Source organism: Platalea leucorodia (assembly GCF_965183815.1).
Source record: "Platalea leucorodia genome assembly, chromosome: 2".
Lineage (NCBI taxonomy): Eukaryota > Metazoa > Chordata > Aves > Pelecaniformes > Threskiornithidae > Platalea > Platalea leucorodia.
The window spans coordinates 25,984,471-26,002,455 of NC_138824.1; the positions used below are offsets into that span (position 1 = coordinate 25,984,471).

The following is a 17,985-nucleotide window of genomic DNA, read 5'->3' on the forward strand; positions in this document are numbered from 1 at the left end:
GCTATTGCAAAGAACACCTGCCATTGGGGTGAAAGTTTTTAAAATCATCCTCAGTTAGTGGAGATTATTGGTAAATTAACCTTTGAAGGAAAGAGGACAAGGGAATTTTTCTTCTAAGAGATTTCTGTTAGGTGGTGTAGAAGCTTTGGAAAAGAAGTGTTGAAAGCAGAGCTCTAGTCATGCGGTTTGCACTTAGTTTCTGATTAGCATAGTTACCAGTTAAGCTTCTAGACTTTGAGTTATGAATATTTTGTGGAATTTATGGTGGGTGTTCCTTTCCGAAATAGAATCTGCCTACAAAATGGGGAACAACATTTGCTTATTGAGTTCTGGGGAGTTTTTTTGATTTTGTTGGTGGGGGCTGGTGGCCTACAAAAAATACTTTGTTCATGGTTGCTTGAAAAAAAAAAAAAATTAGACTGGCACCATGTGACTTCAGCAGCCAAAGCTGTACTAGTATGTCCTTAATCTATTATTGCCCAATAAATCTGTTTACTTGGATATGCAAGAAGTGAGGTACGCTTACGTACTATTGTATGATTAGTAGGGGTTTTTTTCCCCCTTCTGTTAATTGTAGGTTTTAAGGAGGGAAAAATGAAAAAATATTTTTAAAGACCTGGAAACAGATGTGGAAAAATATGTGTATTCTAATATATACAGATATTGTAGATATGTAACAGAATACAGCTCAATTTGAGGACTACTGCAATGATTATTGTCAAAATGGTGAATGGAGTCAAATCCAGTTGGTGGCCGGTCACATGTGGTGTTCCCCAGGGCTCAGTGTTGGGGCAGGTCCTGTTCAATATCTTCATTGATGATCTGGATGAGGGGATCGAGAGCACCCTCAGGAAGTCTGCAGACAACACCAAGCTGGGTGGAAGTGTCGATCTGCTGGAGGGTAGGAAGGCCCTGCAGAGGGACCTGGACAGGCTGGATCGATGCGCCGGGGCCAACTGTATGAGGTTCAACAAGGCTAAGTGCCGAGTCCTGCACTTGGGTCACAACAACCCCATGCAATGCTACAGGCTGGGGGAGGAGTGGCTGGAGAGCTGCCTGGAGGAAAAGGACCTGGGGGTGTTGGTCGACATCCGGCTGAACATGAGCCAGCAGTGTGCCCAGGTGGCCAAGAGGGCCAATGGCATCCTAGCTTGTATCAGGAATAGTGTGGCCAGCAGAACCAGGGAGGTGACAGTGCCCCTGTACTCAGCACTGGTGAGGCCACACCTCGAGTACTGTGTTCAGGTTTGGGCCCCTCACTACAAGAAGGACATTGAGGTGCTGGAGCGTGTCCAGAGGAGGGCAACGAAGTTGCTGAAGGGTCTGGAGCACAAGTCTTATGAGGAGCGGCTGAGGGAGCTGGGGTTGTTTAGCCTGGAGAAGAGGAGGCTGAGGGGAGACCTTATTGCTCTCTACAACTACCTGAAAGGAGGTTGTAGAGAGGTGGGGGTCAGTCTCTTCTCCCTAGTAAACAAGCAATAGGACGAGAGGACGTGGCCTCAAGCTGCGCCAGGGGAAATTTAGGTTGGATATTAGGAGAAACTTCTTCACCAAAAGGGTAGTCAGGCATTGGAACAGGCTGCCTGGGGAAGTGGTTGAGTCTTCATCCCTGGAGGTATTTAAAAGACGGGTAGACGTGGTGATCGAGGACATGGTTTAGTGGTGGACTTGGCAGTGCTAGGTTAACGGTTGGACTCAGTGATATTAAGGGTCTTTTCTAACCTTAACGATTCTATGATTCTATGACAATAATTTTTGCTACATGCTTTTTTTATTTTTAATTCTGTGTGCTGTCTTATTTCAAAATCAACATGTGGAAACTTTGCTTTCATTTTCTCTGATACCAAGGCAGATTTTTATCTAGTAGGCTCTGTATCTTCTTACCCCAGCTCAGGGAGAGAGTCACCAAGTGACTTATTAAAATTATGCCCCAAGGGATGCAGAAGTTCTCTGCTTTGAAAAAAAGAGACTTAGCTGAACATAGAAATCAAAAGATAATAATTGAAACAGATACCAAGAAAGGGAAGACAAGTAAATTGTAAATTACTATTCCAAATTATTAAAATATGGAATGGTGTTTTCGAGGCAGATGAGCTGACTTTTTCACAGAATCAATAAGACTGGAAAGGGACATGTTGAGACAGTCTAGTCTCACCCCCTGTTCAAAGAAAGGACACCTAGATCAGGTTGCTCTGGATGTTGTCCAGTCAGGTTTTTAATGTCTCCAAGCAAGGAGACTCCACAGTTTCCCTGAGCAACCTGTGCTAGTGTTTGACTATCCTTACTGCTTACTGCCACTCTTCTTATATATGTTTAAATGGAGTTTCCTATATTTAAGTTTGTGCCCATTGTCTCTTGCGCTGTCACTGGGTACTAGTGAGAAATCTCTGGCTCAGTCTTCTTTATCCCCTGCCCATCAAGTATTTATACACATGGATAAGATCCCCCTGAGCTTTCTCTTCTCCAGGCTCATATCTCACCCTGTCCTCATCAGAGGCTTCAACCACTTAATCATCTTTGTGGCCCTTTCTGGACTTTCTCCAGTATATCTATTTTTGTCTGGTTTGTATATATTTTGAAATAATACAGACACACATTATAGTTAAGTATGAATTGATTTGCAGATCTTAAAGATTAAATTTCCATTCCTAGCCTTAGATGAGTTTAAAGGTTAAGGTTTTCTTCTTGAAGACCTTTCTTCTTTCTTTCTTCTTTCTTCATCACGGACATGATGATTTCTGTTGAACAGATTATTTGAAAGATCACCATAGTTGTACTTGGAAGCATTTTTACTGTGATGCTTTCTCTGTTTGATTATATAATGCATTTTTAATAATATGACAGTTGCCCCAAACTTGGTGGAATGGTAAAGAATAGAGGAAGAAAATCATATAAAGCAATCAGGATGATATCTTAAACTGGGCTGTAAAATTTGCTGTTGTGAATTTTTTTCCTTTTATTTAATAATTTCTAACAGAGAGCTATAATGAAAAGGCAGAGACGTGATAGAAATTTGTTTAGGTAAGTGCACAGAGAACTGGATTTCACATCAGAACTCAGTTGTGTTTTGTGGTACAGCGTATAGTGTTTAAATTAAATGACACACTCAGAAATGTAAGTGTATTCAACTTTTTAACTGTTTGTATGCATTTTTGGCTCTAATCCCATAAAGGGATGCAGGTAGGTATATCATTACATTTAGTCACGGTGCTACTGACTGGACATGAAGTTTCACCGACTTGGCTTTTAATTTTACTAGTTTGCAAGGATTCGTCTGTTTGTATAACTTGATGAGACTGATCACTTATTTTAATGCCATTCATTAACTTTATGTTTTATACCACAAAAACTGCCACTATATACTGATTTTCCATGTCTTTTCAGTGGTACATGATAAGCATTGTACACATCTATAATCGATGGAGAAACAGTGAAATCCGATGTTACGTGAATGGTCAGCTGGTATCCTATGGTGACATGGCCTGGCATGTTAACACCAATGATGTAAGATTTTATTTTTTTCCTTTCTCATAGCTTTTCTTTTTAAAGTAAATTGAAAAAGAAAAGAAAGTACTGTATTTTTTCTAGATCTTTGCAAATTTTCTATCTTCTTTTAACTTTCTCCTTCAATCTATTTTCCTTAGTTATGTACTTAATAAAATGTAATATTATTGATTTTATATATTAATATTTTTTAGAATACTGGGATTTTTTGGCTGTATTTTGCATAGCTATTTTAATGAAATTTTCAGAGATTTTGTTTGGAGACACTGTTATAGCTAATATTTTTAATATGTGATACCGTATAGAGGACACTGATAACAATGGACTAAAAGCTTTTTCCATAGGAAAATGTGGTAGAGTTACAGATTTTACAGATTTAGCTTGAGAAAAGTCCTTAAGAAAAACTGATTCATTCTACCAAAGGACTATGTATACTGCCAATGTATACAAAAGTACTCATTTTTGTATCACATTGAGTTCTGTGTTGGATTCAAGAGAAGATATTTGTTAATGGTTAAAAGATTTCTATGCTTTTTGTGTTACTGAACGTTAAATTTTAAGTAGTTTTTTTAATTGCGGTAGAACTGAGTAGCCTGAACTCTGATCAGAGTCATATTGTTTTAAGCACTGTATAAATATAGTAAGAAATAATTTCTTCTATGCAGAGTTTACAGTTTTAAACCAACAAGATAGATAGATGGGCAAAAAGTAAAAGCTAGAAAACAGAAGCATGGAGAAGTGTCAAGAGATTTATAGTATTAAGCAAAGTCTGAAGTCTTACGTCTGTCTCCCAGTGACAAATATATTTTGCCTTTTATTGTTTGACTTGACATTAGTAAATAGGCAGTTGATAAATACTAAAAATGCTGTGCTAAGTGTTATGGTATTAATATTTAATTAATATTGTAGCAAGTACAAATTAACTGCTACAAAATTTCATCCCTGAAATACCGAGCGATTTTCTTGGGAAGTAAACTTTTACAGATTGATGTCCTCCATTATTGGCCATCCAAACCAGTTAAAAGATATTGAGAGATGTACAGTTGCATAGCATTAGTCAGCTCAGAGCAAAGACAGAGTGATCTTGCATCTGCTTGTCCCACAGGCAGAAACCAGTCATTTTTACCTGGAGAAGATTGCATGTATACCTGTATAATTGGACTGAGTTCAAATTAACAGTGTATTCTTACAGGAAATGCATCCATTTTCATATTTTTTTTTGTATTTAAACCCTTTTAATGAAATCTATATAAGTGACAATTTTTTTTTTTGTGTGTGTGCTCTCTTTTTGTACCTTCTACTTTGGAAGGTTTGAGAGTCTGCACCTAATGATGCAGAAAATAGACACTCTTTCTGGCCCAAAGTTTTGGATGGGGAAGGCAGACAAATGATTCTCTTGTGTTTTGCCTTCAGCTAAAGCTATGCTAGTTTTTCAGAGGTGCTTGATTCATCAGCTTCCTGCACTTTTGTTACTTCTTATTTATGATATAATTCTCAGTTGTTTCTGACTGCCTGTATAGGATAAGGAAGCTCTTTTGTACTTAAGGAAATTAACTGTCTTTTGCTAAATTCTAGAGGCAAAGTTGGATTTGAAAGGGGGAGTTTAAATATTGCATGCTAATTAAAGTAGGAGGGCTCTGCTTGCCAAATCTTCTGATCAGCATTGTTTTCTTGGTAGCATTTCTACTTGCAAGAAAAGGCAAACCTTTCTGTTTTTGCAAAGCATGGTTTCTCCTTGGTAATACAAACATTTTTGTGATAGGTGAGAATGTGATGATTGAAAAGCCAGCTGAGGTCTCAGAGGATCTGGGCTGAGTTACTAATTATATGGTGTGGGGATCTGTAATCCTTAATGATAAATGCTTAGCAGGAAAAGCTGCTCCTTCTCTTCATATTTTCTTCACAATATTTCTTCCTTTCTACTTTTGCATGTAAAGTACAGAAGTACAATCTTTTCTTAAGGTGGGATTGGTTTACCAAGCTTTAGATGTTTTGATATAAGTCTTTTAAGTTTCTGCTAAGGTTTTACTTTGCCTGCTGGAGAATAGACCAAGATATGAAATACACTAGTTATCATTAGCTCTCTATTTTTTAATAACAAAAATCTGTTATATCAGAAGTAGGAAACAGAATAGAAAGTAGAAGAAATTCAGGAAAGATGTATGAATGCAACTGTGAAAAAAAGCACAGAAAGGAAAATAGGGGAGTGCGTACATAGGCTCCTTAGTGCTATTATACATTAGGTAGGAAGAGAAGCTCTTGTTTTAACTGTATTTGAACTTTCTTGTTTCATATGAAGGTTGAGTTGTTAAAAGTATTCCCTTGAACAGTCTTGAGCAATTATCCACCTTATTTATTAACTTTTACCTTCATACCCTTCCACTTGGATATAATTTTAGTCTCCCGCAAGATGAAAAAAAATACCTTACCATAATAGCTTTGGGGAAAAAGAAAAAACTATGCAAGTCAGTGAGTCATTCTTCTTTCTTTACATCAAATATTGTGCATAACTATTTATGTAGATTATAGTGATAGATTTAACAGTACAGGTTGTGAAAACAGGTAGTGAAAATTGAGAAAGGGAAAGGAGTTGCATATTGATGACTAAGTGCATCTTACTCTTTTCAGTAATTTCTTATACAAGAACTTTGTAAGATAATTGAGATGTAGTGTTTAAAGCACTAAATATAATGAAAACAAGATTTTTCAGTTGCTCACTGTGTTAAAGCTACCACTGAACAAAATGCATTGTGACTAATTTTTTTTTCTATATTAATAAAACATTCATTAGATTTGCATTATTGAGTTTAAGATTAAGGGACTGAGTTGAATTTGTGGTTTGTTTTTTTTTTTTTTTTAAGCATAGGTTTTGTCTTGGTAGAGACTGTGAAATTATTTTATTTCATTTTTTCCCAGATTGATCTTGCATTACAATTCTCTTATACTTTTATGACATTTTTTTTGATATCTGACATTTACCTCTTGTATCCAAACAAGAACTGAAGAATATCTCAGTCTACAATTTTCATATATTCCCTGGAAGACACTGAAATAAAGATGCAGATGACAAAAGGAGTGAAAGTTTAAAAAAGATGCTTTTTTTTTAATTTTTAATGTTTTTTTTTCCTTGGATTTCTTCTAATTCATTCTTATTTATACACAGCTATGAAGTCACTGGCTTCTTAACTGTTTCTATAATATGTCCAGCAAGATAGATATAGGATATTACATGAAGTAGTCATTAAGGCTTCACATCCATATTCTTCACAAATATATGTTGTCTTAATAGACATGTTTTCATCTAGGGATTTGCAAAATGTGTCAAAACTCTAAATCACTCAAACCTTCTTCAAGATTTTTCATTTTATTGAGGGGACCTCCATGTATTAAAATGTTGCACAATGTTCAGCCGGAATGTTAGAGGGAAGATACGACTGTGGATGAAAAAGGGGAAGACACTGTAAACTTCTTTGTTTAGCTGTTTCTATTGTGAATGCTGCTGATTGATACACTGTTTCCATAGAGCCATTTTTGGATCTGACTTCATTATTACTGCTTAATGAAATATAAAAACCGTAGCAATGCTGAGATTCATTATATTAGGGTGCTACACAAGATACAGTAGCTAGTGGTGAATAACTCATTGAGTTTATATTCCAAGGAGTAAATATAGCTAGAGATTATGACAAAAAGATGAAGTGAAATGCATGACAGGATATAAAAAAATCAAATGTGTGCAATTGCTAGCTGGTCAGTAGTCATGATCAGCTCCCTATGCCTTATGGAGTTCATTATTTATAAGAGATCAAATAGACTTTGAGATGGAAGTTAAATTGGAAGTTTAGCTATTACAGCTGTTAGATTAGGAATTTTCCCTGGTTATGGGAAATAACATGAGAGATAGATAAACATCTCTTCAAGGTGTAGAATATGGGAACACTGAGGTTTGGTGGAAGATTTTTGTTCAGATACCTGGATGAAGATAATCTTGATGATGTCCTGACATTTTTCACAGAACTTTACATTTCCGTTGTAAGATAAAGAAACTGTAGAAGGATTTAAAAAGTTGACATAAGTGGTGAAAAGCCAACAGGTTGATGACATCAGTAGCATTTGGGCTGCATTTGAAAGACGGTTTATAAGCATCAAGATTATTAAGGATAAAGTTATGTACTTAAGTAACAAGATCCATAAGTCCCAAGAGTTTAATTTTTTATGTAAATAAAATAGGAGGATTTGGACCAAGGCACTGAATGAAGCAGATCTGTCAGTCACCTCATCTTGGGGTCATAAATGGCATACTACCAGGGTTGTACAGAAATAGGCAAACAAACTTGGATCAGTTGGTGTCTGTCAGGTTTAAAACTGTGGAAATGTGAGATAGTTGGAGAAAGACTGAATGAGGTATGAGTATTGGGTGCTGATTTTTAAATCAATCACTGAATCAATCAAGTTTACAGATTGTTTGGCATCTGGAAGAGAAGTGAATAAAAATTACCAGAAGATCAGGAGTTAGCCCAATTAAAAATAATGGAAACACCTAACCCAGAGTGAAGCACCAGAAAATGGGGAAGTGTAATCTGGAAAGAATGAAAGAGACAACTGGAAATTACAGGTTAACAGGCTTAGAATGTAATTATATGTAAAACTCAGAATCCATTGAGAGCTGCAATGGCTGTTGTACAATTAATGATAACTAGAAGAATCCAGGAAAATACCCTTGTAATAGGCAGGAATGTACATCTCAGAATTTGTTAAGTATAAACTAGGAAAAAAGGTGGTATCAGTAGCTTGGATATATTCCTCAAATAACCATTAAAAATGGAAATTGCTCAACGTGAATTGACTTAACACTTTCTGACAGTAATGGCGCAGGTGTCAGTAAAGCCTTCAAGGCTAAGCAAGACTTTAGTGAATCAGAATCATAGAATCATAGAATGGTTTGGCTTGGAAGGGACCTTAAAGATCATCTAGTTCCAGCTCCCCTGCCATGGCCAGGAACATCTTCCACTAAACCAAGTTGCTCAAACTGAACTGAAAATTGTTAGGAAGTTTCACCATTAGATTTACCAGTAGTCAAAGTGGTCTCATAGCCCATCTTTTGCACTGTGCATCCTGGATATGACTTTGTGAATCAATTTTCATGTATTTTTTTCTGAAGTTTTTTAGTTTTGTCCAAAAAAAATATAAAAAAAAAATACAAATTCCAAGGGAAAAAAAATTAGAAGAGGTATTTGGTCAAAAGAAGGATAAATCAGAGATAAAATCCTGGATACTTCTTACATCACCTCATTGCAAAGTGAGCTCCAGATCTTTGACTTCCTCCTAACTCTTTAGACAGAATCCCCTTTTCCTTGTTAATAGCTTATCCACCTAGATCTGTTGCTGTAGCAGTTCACCATATTTCATTCTCCAGAATTTCGTTCTCCAGACTGACAAAAGTTTTTCTTAGGTAAAACTCAGCAGCCGAGCAAGATGAAAACGCAGGCTTCCTAATGCAGATTGTACTGGTTTGCTGGTGCAGCTCAAAAAGTGAGGCCTGATCCTTGTCTCCATTAAATAAAGTACATGTGACTCAAGGAAGCTGAGAGAACAGCTTTGCAAAGATCCTTGTGCTTCCTGTTGTGCTTGATCCTTGTTGTCCTCTTGTGCTACGTCTTGTTTTCCAGTTTCCTAGATATTTATTCTAGACAGTTAAATTCTAAACTTTGTTTCATCTGAAAGCCTTTTTTCTTGGAAGCACCAGAAGAACTTAACCTAATTCTTGCAAAATTTAAATTGAAAAAAAAAAAAAAAAAACACCACAAAAAAACACTTTAAATGTGAAATAATAGGAAATGGACAGATGGAGAACTGCAGAAGGTCTTTGTGCAGAGGGATAGTTGTTGGAAGGAGGAATGGAAAACAACAACTCTTGTGACTGTGGAAGAAGACACAAGAGGAGTTTAAGGTCAAACCAAATCATTTTAGGCCATGATCATAGAGGAAGACTGTGCACCAGTTGCAAACTAGAAAAAATTCATACTTTTTTTTTTTTCTGCTAGAGGTGTTTAGCTCTGTTAGCACAACAGTGAAAGAGTAGGGCATTTCAGCATGTGTTAGCAGTGGGAGTTCTGATTATAATTACAAGGAACTCCAAGGCTTTCATATTTCATAGAAGGCAATAGAGAAGGTTATTTGGTACTTGAATGTACTGTTCTAATTTTCTCTGTTGTATGTTGAACAATTAATAAAAAACAAATCCTAGCAGCCAGTCATAACAGCATTGTAATACTGACCTGTAAAACAATTAATGCTATGATATACAAAATGAAGTTGTTCACTACAGGGAACCGGGTACTGAAGTAATAAATGATTGATTTATTTTCTTAATTACAGTCTCCCTTTATTTTTTTGCTTTTGTAGCTGTACATGAATATCATTTCATTGTATAGTTTGTATGACTAAACTTCATTAACATTGCTTCTTTCCAATACAGAGCTATGATAAATGTTTTCTTGGCTCTTCGGAGACTGCTGATGCTAATAGAGTGTTCTGTGGCCAGCTTGGAGCAGTGTATGTATTCACTGAAGCACTCAACCCAGCACAGATTTTTGCAATACATCAGTTAGGACCTGGATATAAGGTAATAATTGATCTTAAAAAGCTTAAAACTGGAAAAAGAAAATAATTGATAGATATAGTTGGAAGATATGTATGCATGTAGATATGCCTCTTAGGATCATGTAGAGCTATGTGATTTGTTTTCAGCAAAAGAAGAATATTTCTTTAACTGTCCTAACTAACCTTAATTTCCAACAGCTTTTTGAAAGATGCAAGTTGTTCTTTGAAGTATAGCTGAAGCATGTTTGTATGTGAAATTTATGACCTTGGGTCATAATCAGATTAGAGCAATTTTGTATTTGGTGTACTGAATGCCAGGGGAATAACTTTCTTATCTGTTGTTTGTGTTTACAACCTGAGTTAAGGCAGATTAACATTCAACAAGGCATAATAAACCAATTCTGTTCAAATGCACGATTTCAAACAGTTCTGCTGCAGCAAAAATTGAGCTTTTTACTCATTCTTTGCCAGTGACATTTAGGGGACAGTTTGGACAAATTAATGGTGCATGCATAAACTTGGATCTCTAGTATGAACGGTCACTTACGTCTTGGAATGGCTGTGTATAGTATTATTTCATCAAGAAAAACAACACAGATACTTTGCAGAAGTCTGCAGAAAGTGGCTAGTGGAGAAGGCTTGAAAATGAATCTAACCCTAGTTAAACACTACTGAATTTCTACCATCAATTATTCCCAAATTTTCTTTTTCTGATTTGTGAAATTTGCAGTATCATCTGAAGTAGACTTTCAGTTTTTTAATATGTATCATATAATCTGAAAATAAAAACTTTTAAAAATAACAAGTAAAAATCAACATTTAGATTCTAATAATATTAATTGGGTGTGCTGAAAATGATTGCTCTAAATCATTTGATGACAGCTAACACTCGAATGACAGTGATAGCTGAAAATATCTTTTATGGTATGTATATAGCATGAAGAGCCAAATATATGTCAAGGTTACTTGAAGAAGAGGAAGTCTGTTGCATATGGTTGATGGTTAAAACCTGCCTTGAAACTAAAAATGTTCAGTCGGTCAAGAGAAGTGTATCACCTGTTGTCCTGGTTTCAGCTGGGATAGAGTTAATTATCTTCTTAGTAGCTGGTATAGTGCTGTGTTTTGGATTTAGGATGAGAATGATGTTGATAACACACTGATGTCTTAGTTGTTGCTGAGTAGAGTTTGCACTAGTCAAGGACTTTTCAGCTTCCCATGCTGTGTGAGGTGCACAAGAAGCTGGGAATGAGCACAGCCAGGACAGCTGATCCAGACTGGCCAAAGGGCTATTCCATACCATATGACATCATGCTCAGTATATAAGCTGGGGGAAGAAGAAGGAAGGGGGTTCAGAGTGATGGCGTTTGTCTTCCCAAGTAACTGTTATGTGTGATGGAGCCCTGCTTTCCTGAGGATGGCTGAACACCTGCCTGCCAATGGGAAGTAATGAATGAATTGCCTGTTTTGCTTTGCTTGCACGCGCGGCTTTTGCTTTACCTATTAAACTGTCTTTATCTCAGCCCACGAGTTTTCTCACTTTTACTCTTCTGCTTCTCTCCCCCATCTCACCGGGGGGGGAGTGAGTGAGCGGCTGTGTGGGGCTTAGTTGCCGGCTGGGGTTAAACCGCGACACCTGTGCAAACAAGGAGTATTTTATTCCAAACTTAATACTGTATTTTGTTTGAACAAATATTTCTGCAAATGTTTTTTTGGTCATACAAAAGAAAGTAATATAACCTTATACTTCTTAATATGTAGTAAATCTTTATGAGTTTATTAAGTTCCTGGGTTTGCAGCAGTATACTGAAGTGATATCAAATAGGAATAACGCTTTCATTTGTTTCAAGAAGTGAAAATTATTATGTAATTTTTGTGAGTGTTGAAGGGGTTCATAAGGCGTACACGCTTTCATGCTAAATGACGTTTCCAGTAGTTAGGGCGCTAACCTTATTACAGTGTTGTCAAATTACCTTGCTTGATTCATAGGCTTCCATTAAACTACATTTCTTCACACCTGTAGCTTCTTCTTGATTTTTGTAAAATGTCAGTTAGATAAAATTTAATACTTTGGGGATATTATTCTTTGGTATATCATGTTTTTAGGCTTAGATCACATTCCCAGCACAGTTAATGCCTCCTTCCTCTCTAAAGTTTTTTCCTTCCTTGTCTAAGAATCTGAAAGTATATTTTACTAATAGCAGTTAAAAAAGCAAGTTCCTAGAGAAGGACCCTAGAAATAACACAATTTCTTTCTTTAACTTCCTTATTTCCAAAAAAACCAGAACCCTTTTTTCTCACCTTCGTCCAACCCAAGGTCTACCCACAACCAAAAAAGGAACCATGTCCTGTAATTTAGAGATCTCAGGGCACTGATTGTGGCATTCACTCCAAGCTTGCCTCTTGTATGTCTCAGTTAAGTTCATTTCTGTAAATTCTTTCAGATTCTTTGTGGGTGCAAAGGTCCATCTGTTCAGAACATGTCAGTATAGTCCAGGAGAGCCTCAATTGACACGTAGCTCGAATTGCTGGACATTAGAGGTCACGTTCTTGCTCTTACCTAACTTGCTGATGCAAACTGGCCTTTCAGAAACTTTTCTTAAGTAGTTCACTACATGTCCTGCTCATTGTAATTGTTGGTACTGTCAGACAGCTGGGAGAATCAACTGTTCAACTTTTCCAAAGGAGCAACTATTCTAGATGCATTGTGAACCCCGGTTGTGCCAAAGCTTTTCTCCCAAAGGAGGATTATTCAAAATACCGGAGAATTTTTGTAGAATGTCTTCATACAGATGTTTTTATCTTTCCTGTGACTCTCTGTGGTAGTTCCTTTGATTTACATTTCTTGCTTTAGTCCGCTATATCCCAGAATTCTGATTCTTTAGGGAAAGTGCCCATCCTTTATTTAGTACTCTACCTGCTTTGTTCATGACAAGTGACTGTGATTTTGTCTCTCATTCAGCTACCCTCACAATCATTCATAATGTCCTTAGTCTACAATGACTGCTATTAAAAGCTCTGAAATACAGAGAAATCTGCATACTCTACCAACATACCAGAGCTCAGGACAGTGCAGTAGGCAAAAATCTGTGAATATATGTAGTATGTAATGTTGCAAAAACACCAAAGCCACAAAGTTCAGGAAAAGGCAGATCTTGATCTACAAAGAAAAGTGAATCTGTTGCACCTTGTCTCACCCCTATTCTTATGCAGGTAGAAGGAACGGATTTTAGGATTAACTAGAGAAGTCATTAAAATAAACTTTATGTATTACTTAGATCTAATATTTATATAATTTTTACATATCATATTTATATTATATTATTGTCGTGGTTTAACCCCAGTCAGCAACTAAGGACCACACAGCCACTCACTCACCCCCCGGTGGGATGGGGGAGAGAATTAGAAAAAAAAAGTAAAACCTTTTAAATTAAACTATCTATTTCGTTAATAAATAATTCTTTATATTAAGGCATGCTGGTTACCACTAAATGTATTCAGGAGAACATGTTTAGCAAGACCAGCATGGAAGTATTAGGAACTGTTTCTATGTTACAACATTCTGTAATAAGCATGTAATGTGCAATAAATAATTGTCCTGGTTTTGGCTGGGATACTTAATTTTCTTCCTAGCAGCTGGTATAGTACTGTGTTTTGAATTTCATATGAGAATGATGTTGATAACACACTGATGTCTTAGTTGTTGCTGAGTAGCGTTTATACTAGTCAAGGACTTTTCAGCTTCCCATGCTGTGTGAGGTGCACAAGAAGCTGGGAATGAGCACAGCCAGGACAGCTGACCCAGACTGGCCAAAGGGCTATTCCATACCATGTGACATCATGCTCAGTATATAAACTGGGGGGAGTTGGCCGGAGAGCGATCGCTGCTTGGGGACGGGCTGGGTGTTGGTCGATGGGTGGTGAGCAGTTCCATCACTTGTTTTTTTCTGGCTTTTGTTTCTTTCTCTCTCTCTCTTTCTCTCTCGTTGCTTTCCTTTTCATTACAATTTATTATTACTATTATTATTATTACATTTTATTTTCTTTCAATTATTAAACTGTTCTTATCTCAACCTTAAGTAAGTTTTCTTACTTTTGCTCTTCAGATTCTCTCCCCTATCCCACCGAGGGGGGAGGTTGAGTGAGCGACTGTGTGGTGCTTCATTGCCGACTGGGGTTAAACCATGACAGTCCTTTTCTATCCTATGTCATGCCCAGGTCATACCCTTTCCAATACATTCTAATTAATCAACACCATTTTTCCTGTCTTTTGATATATACATGCAGATATCATTCCCTTAGTCTGTGGGCCATCCCTCTAACATGTCTATTGAGTTCATTTAGTCCATGACTTTGGGTTCCATCTGTCATAACAGTCTTTCAGGGAAGGAGAGATGGTGTGTGGTGTTGGATTGTTGTGTGCTGAGGCCAGTTCTGGTTCCATCACGGTTGCACTTTGCTTGGTTTTGTCAAAGTTCATTCTTCATAAATCTGGGTGATTCTTGCTGTGATACTGTTGATACAGCATATAGCAACCATAAAAGTCATGACATAAAGTATTATATAGCAATTAACCACACAATTCCGTTCGTTGTCTATTTTCACTCAAAATCAAATCCCCTTGAGGTACACATCAGACTTCTCCATCCTTTCTCATCACCCACCAAGTGCACCCAGGTCCTTGAGCAAAAGCAATCCCATGAATGGGTTTGCTTTTGCCCAAGGCAGGAATAACCCAGACTGTCTTCCCCAGCATGTTTTTTATGTACACTAGAGGGACGTTATCCCCCTCTACAGTATGTAAAAGTTTTGATTGGCCAGGGCCAGCTAGGTTGGCAGATCCCCTAGTGTTGACTAACCAAGTGGCCTTTGCTAAATGTGCATCCCAATGTTTAAATGTCCCACCACCCATTGCTTTCAGTGTAGTCTTTAACAGTCCATTGTGTCATTCAATTTTCCTGGAGGCTGGTGCATGATAGGGGATGTGATATGCCCACTTAATGCCATGCTCTTTGGCCCAGTTGTCTATGAGGTTGTTTTAGAAATGAGTCCCGTTGTCTGATTCAATTCTTTCGGGGGTGCCATGTCGCCACAGGACTTGCTTTTCAAGGCCCAGAATAGTGTTCCGGGCAGTGGCATGGGTCACGGGATGTTTCCAGCCATCCAGTGGTTGCTTCCACCATTGTAAGCACATGGTGCTTGTGTGGTGGTGCAAACCTTGGCGGGTTTGTGGGAGTGTGATATAATCAATTTGCCAGGCCTCCCCATACTCATGTTTCAGCCATCATCCTCCATACCAGAGAGGCTTTAACTGCTTGGCTTGCTTGATTGCAATGCATGTTTCACATTCATGGATAACCTGTGCAATAGTGTCCATGGTCAAGTCCACCCCTCTATCACCAGCCCATCTGTATGTTGCATCTCCCTTGATGGCCTGAGGTGTCCTGGGCCCACCAAGCTAGAAATAATTCACCCTTATGTTGCCAGTCCAGATCCACCTCAGCCACTTCAATCTTAGCAGCCTGATCCACCTGCTGGTTGTTTTGTTGTTCTTCAGTGGCCCAACTCTTGGGCACGTGAGCATCTATGTGACGTACTTTTACAACCGGGTTCTCTATCTGGGCAGCAATATCTTGCCACGTTGTGGCAGCCCAGATGGGTTTACCTCTGCGCTGCCAGTTGCTCTGCTTCCATTGCTGTAACCACCCCCACGGGGCATTTGCCACCATCCATGAGTCAGTATAGAGATAGAGCACTGTCCGCTTTTCTTGTTCAGTAATATCCAAAGCCGGCTGGATGGCTTTCACCTCTGCAAAATGACTCGATTCACCTTCTCCTTCAGCAGTTTCTGCAACTTGTCGTATAAGACTCCCTACAGCAGCTTTCCATCTCCGATGCTTTCCTACAATACGACCGGACGCATCAGTGAACAGAGCATATTGTTTCTCATTTTCTGTCAGTTTATTATACAGTGGGGCCTCCTCAGCATACGTCACCTCCTCCTCTGGCAATATTCTGAAATCTTTGCCTTCTGGCCAGTCCATGATTACTTCCAAGATTCCTGGGAGACTGGGGTTTCCTAGTCGAGCCCATTGTGTGATCAGTGTGACCCACTTACTCTATGTAGCATCAGTTGCGAGATGTGTAGAGGGGATCTTCCCTTTGAACATCCAGCCCAGCACCGGCAGTTGGGGTGCTGGGGTTGGAGTAGCCACAGCATCTGTCATTTTGTTGTCAGAACCAGAGGCCTTCTCTTCCCCTTGAGGGTACTGAATAGTGTTGAACAAGGCTCGGTAGGCATGGGCCAGGCTGCAGCACATTGCAGTGATTTGTGTCTCCCTAGAATTGCCAGGGTTACCGCATACTTTTTCCAAATAGTCTACTAATTTTTCAGAATTCTGCACTTGTTCAGAGGTGAAGTTCCAAAACACTGGAGGTGCCCACTGTCCTAGGCTTTTGCCCATGCTGTTCCACACAACCTGCCACTCATAACTATCTAGCCTTGGGGCAGATCTCTGGATGATATTCTTAAATTGTTTATTAACCTTAGACAAAAACAAAACAATATTTCCAAGAAATACCAATAGAAGTATCTTAACTATCCAAGGATGTTCAAGATACTTAAAAGTTATTGTAATGAAGGAGGAAACTTCATAGAAGAAGGTAGCAAGGGTGCCATTCTGTATTTCCTCCATAAAACACCTCTCCGAGGAAGAAGTATAATTGCTAATTGTCTCCATGAGGTGGTACCCAAGGTACAGTAATGGCTTCAGTACAAAGCTCAAATACCAGATTAAGTTCAAGGGCAGTGTTTTAATAACAAATCTACCAGGCAAAACATCACTAATCACTGCAGAGCACAGCAAACTGCAAAAACCAACACAAATCTTTAACATGTACAGCAAAAAAAAAAAAAAAAAAGAGCATGGTGCAGATCAGATAAACTAATATTGAGAACAGATGAATCAATATCAGGACCCGCAACTGTTAACAGATACAAATTCCTTAATAAACTCTGGTTAACCTGTTATTTCAAACCCTTCGAGCCCTACATTGGGCACCAAAAAGAACTGTCATGGTTTAACCCCAGTCGGCAATGAAGCACTACACAGCCACTCACTCAACCACCCCTCCCCGGTGGGATGGAAGAGAGAATCTGAAGAGCAAAAGTAAGAAAACTTACTTAAGGCTGAGATAAGAACAGTTTAATAGTTGAAATATTATAATAATAATAATAATAATAGTAATTGTAATTGTAATTAAAAGGAAAACAACGAGAAAGAGAGAGAGAGGAACAAAAAGCAGGAAAAACAAGTGATGGAACCGCTCACCACCTGTCGACCAATGCTCAGCCAATCCCCAAGCAGCAATCACTCTCCGGCCAACTCCCCCCAGTTTATATACTGAGCATGATGTCACATGGTATGGAATAGCCCTTTGGCCAGTCTGGGTCAGCTGTCCTGGCTGTGCTCATTCCCAGCTTCTTGTGCACCTCACACAGCATGGGAAGCTGAAAAGTCCTTGACTAGTATAAACGCTACTCAGCAACAACTAAGACATCAGTATGTTATCAACATTATTCTCATATGAATTTCAAAACACAGCACTACACCAGCTGCTAGGAAAAGAATTAACTCTGTCCCAGCCGAAACCAGGACAAGAAGTAAAACATTCTGAGCTTTGGGATCTGACAAAACTTAGAGGCACAAAAATTTTTCCAGGTAAGAAGAGTTTTCTTATGATAAAACATCAAAATATAGTACCTGCAAAATGCAGATATCTTTGGAAATCAATGAAATCACTAAATTATTTCTGCCTCTGCAGAAAGTGCACAGAGATGTATTCTGTATAGTTAAAAATGTCCTATAGGGAGAAATACAT

General features: G+C 38.1%; 1 protein-coding gene across 4 annotated transcripts in view; it reads left to right on the top strand.

Moving 5' to 3' along the window:
* The window catches only part of NBEA (neurobeachin), a gene marked incomplete at its 5' end in the record, with an annotated part of 522,572 nt that overhangs the window by 115,093 nt on the left and 389,494 nt on the right, over positions 1-17,985 (top strand). For all 4 annotated transcript variants that reach the window (XM_082332788.1, XM_082332786.1, XM_082332789.1 and 1 more), the window contains 2 exons: positions 3,385-3,504; positions 9,983-10,129. In XM_082332788.1, the coding sequence (XP_082188914.1) occupies positions 3,385-3,504; positions 9,983-10,129 (267 nt within the window). The remainder of the gene's footprint in view (positions 1-3,384; positions 3,505-9,982; positions 10,130-17,985) is intronic.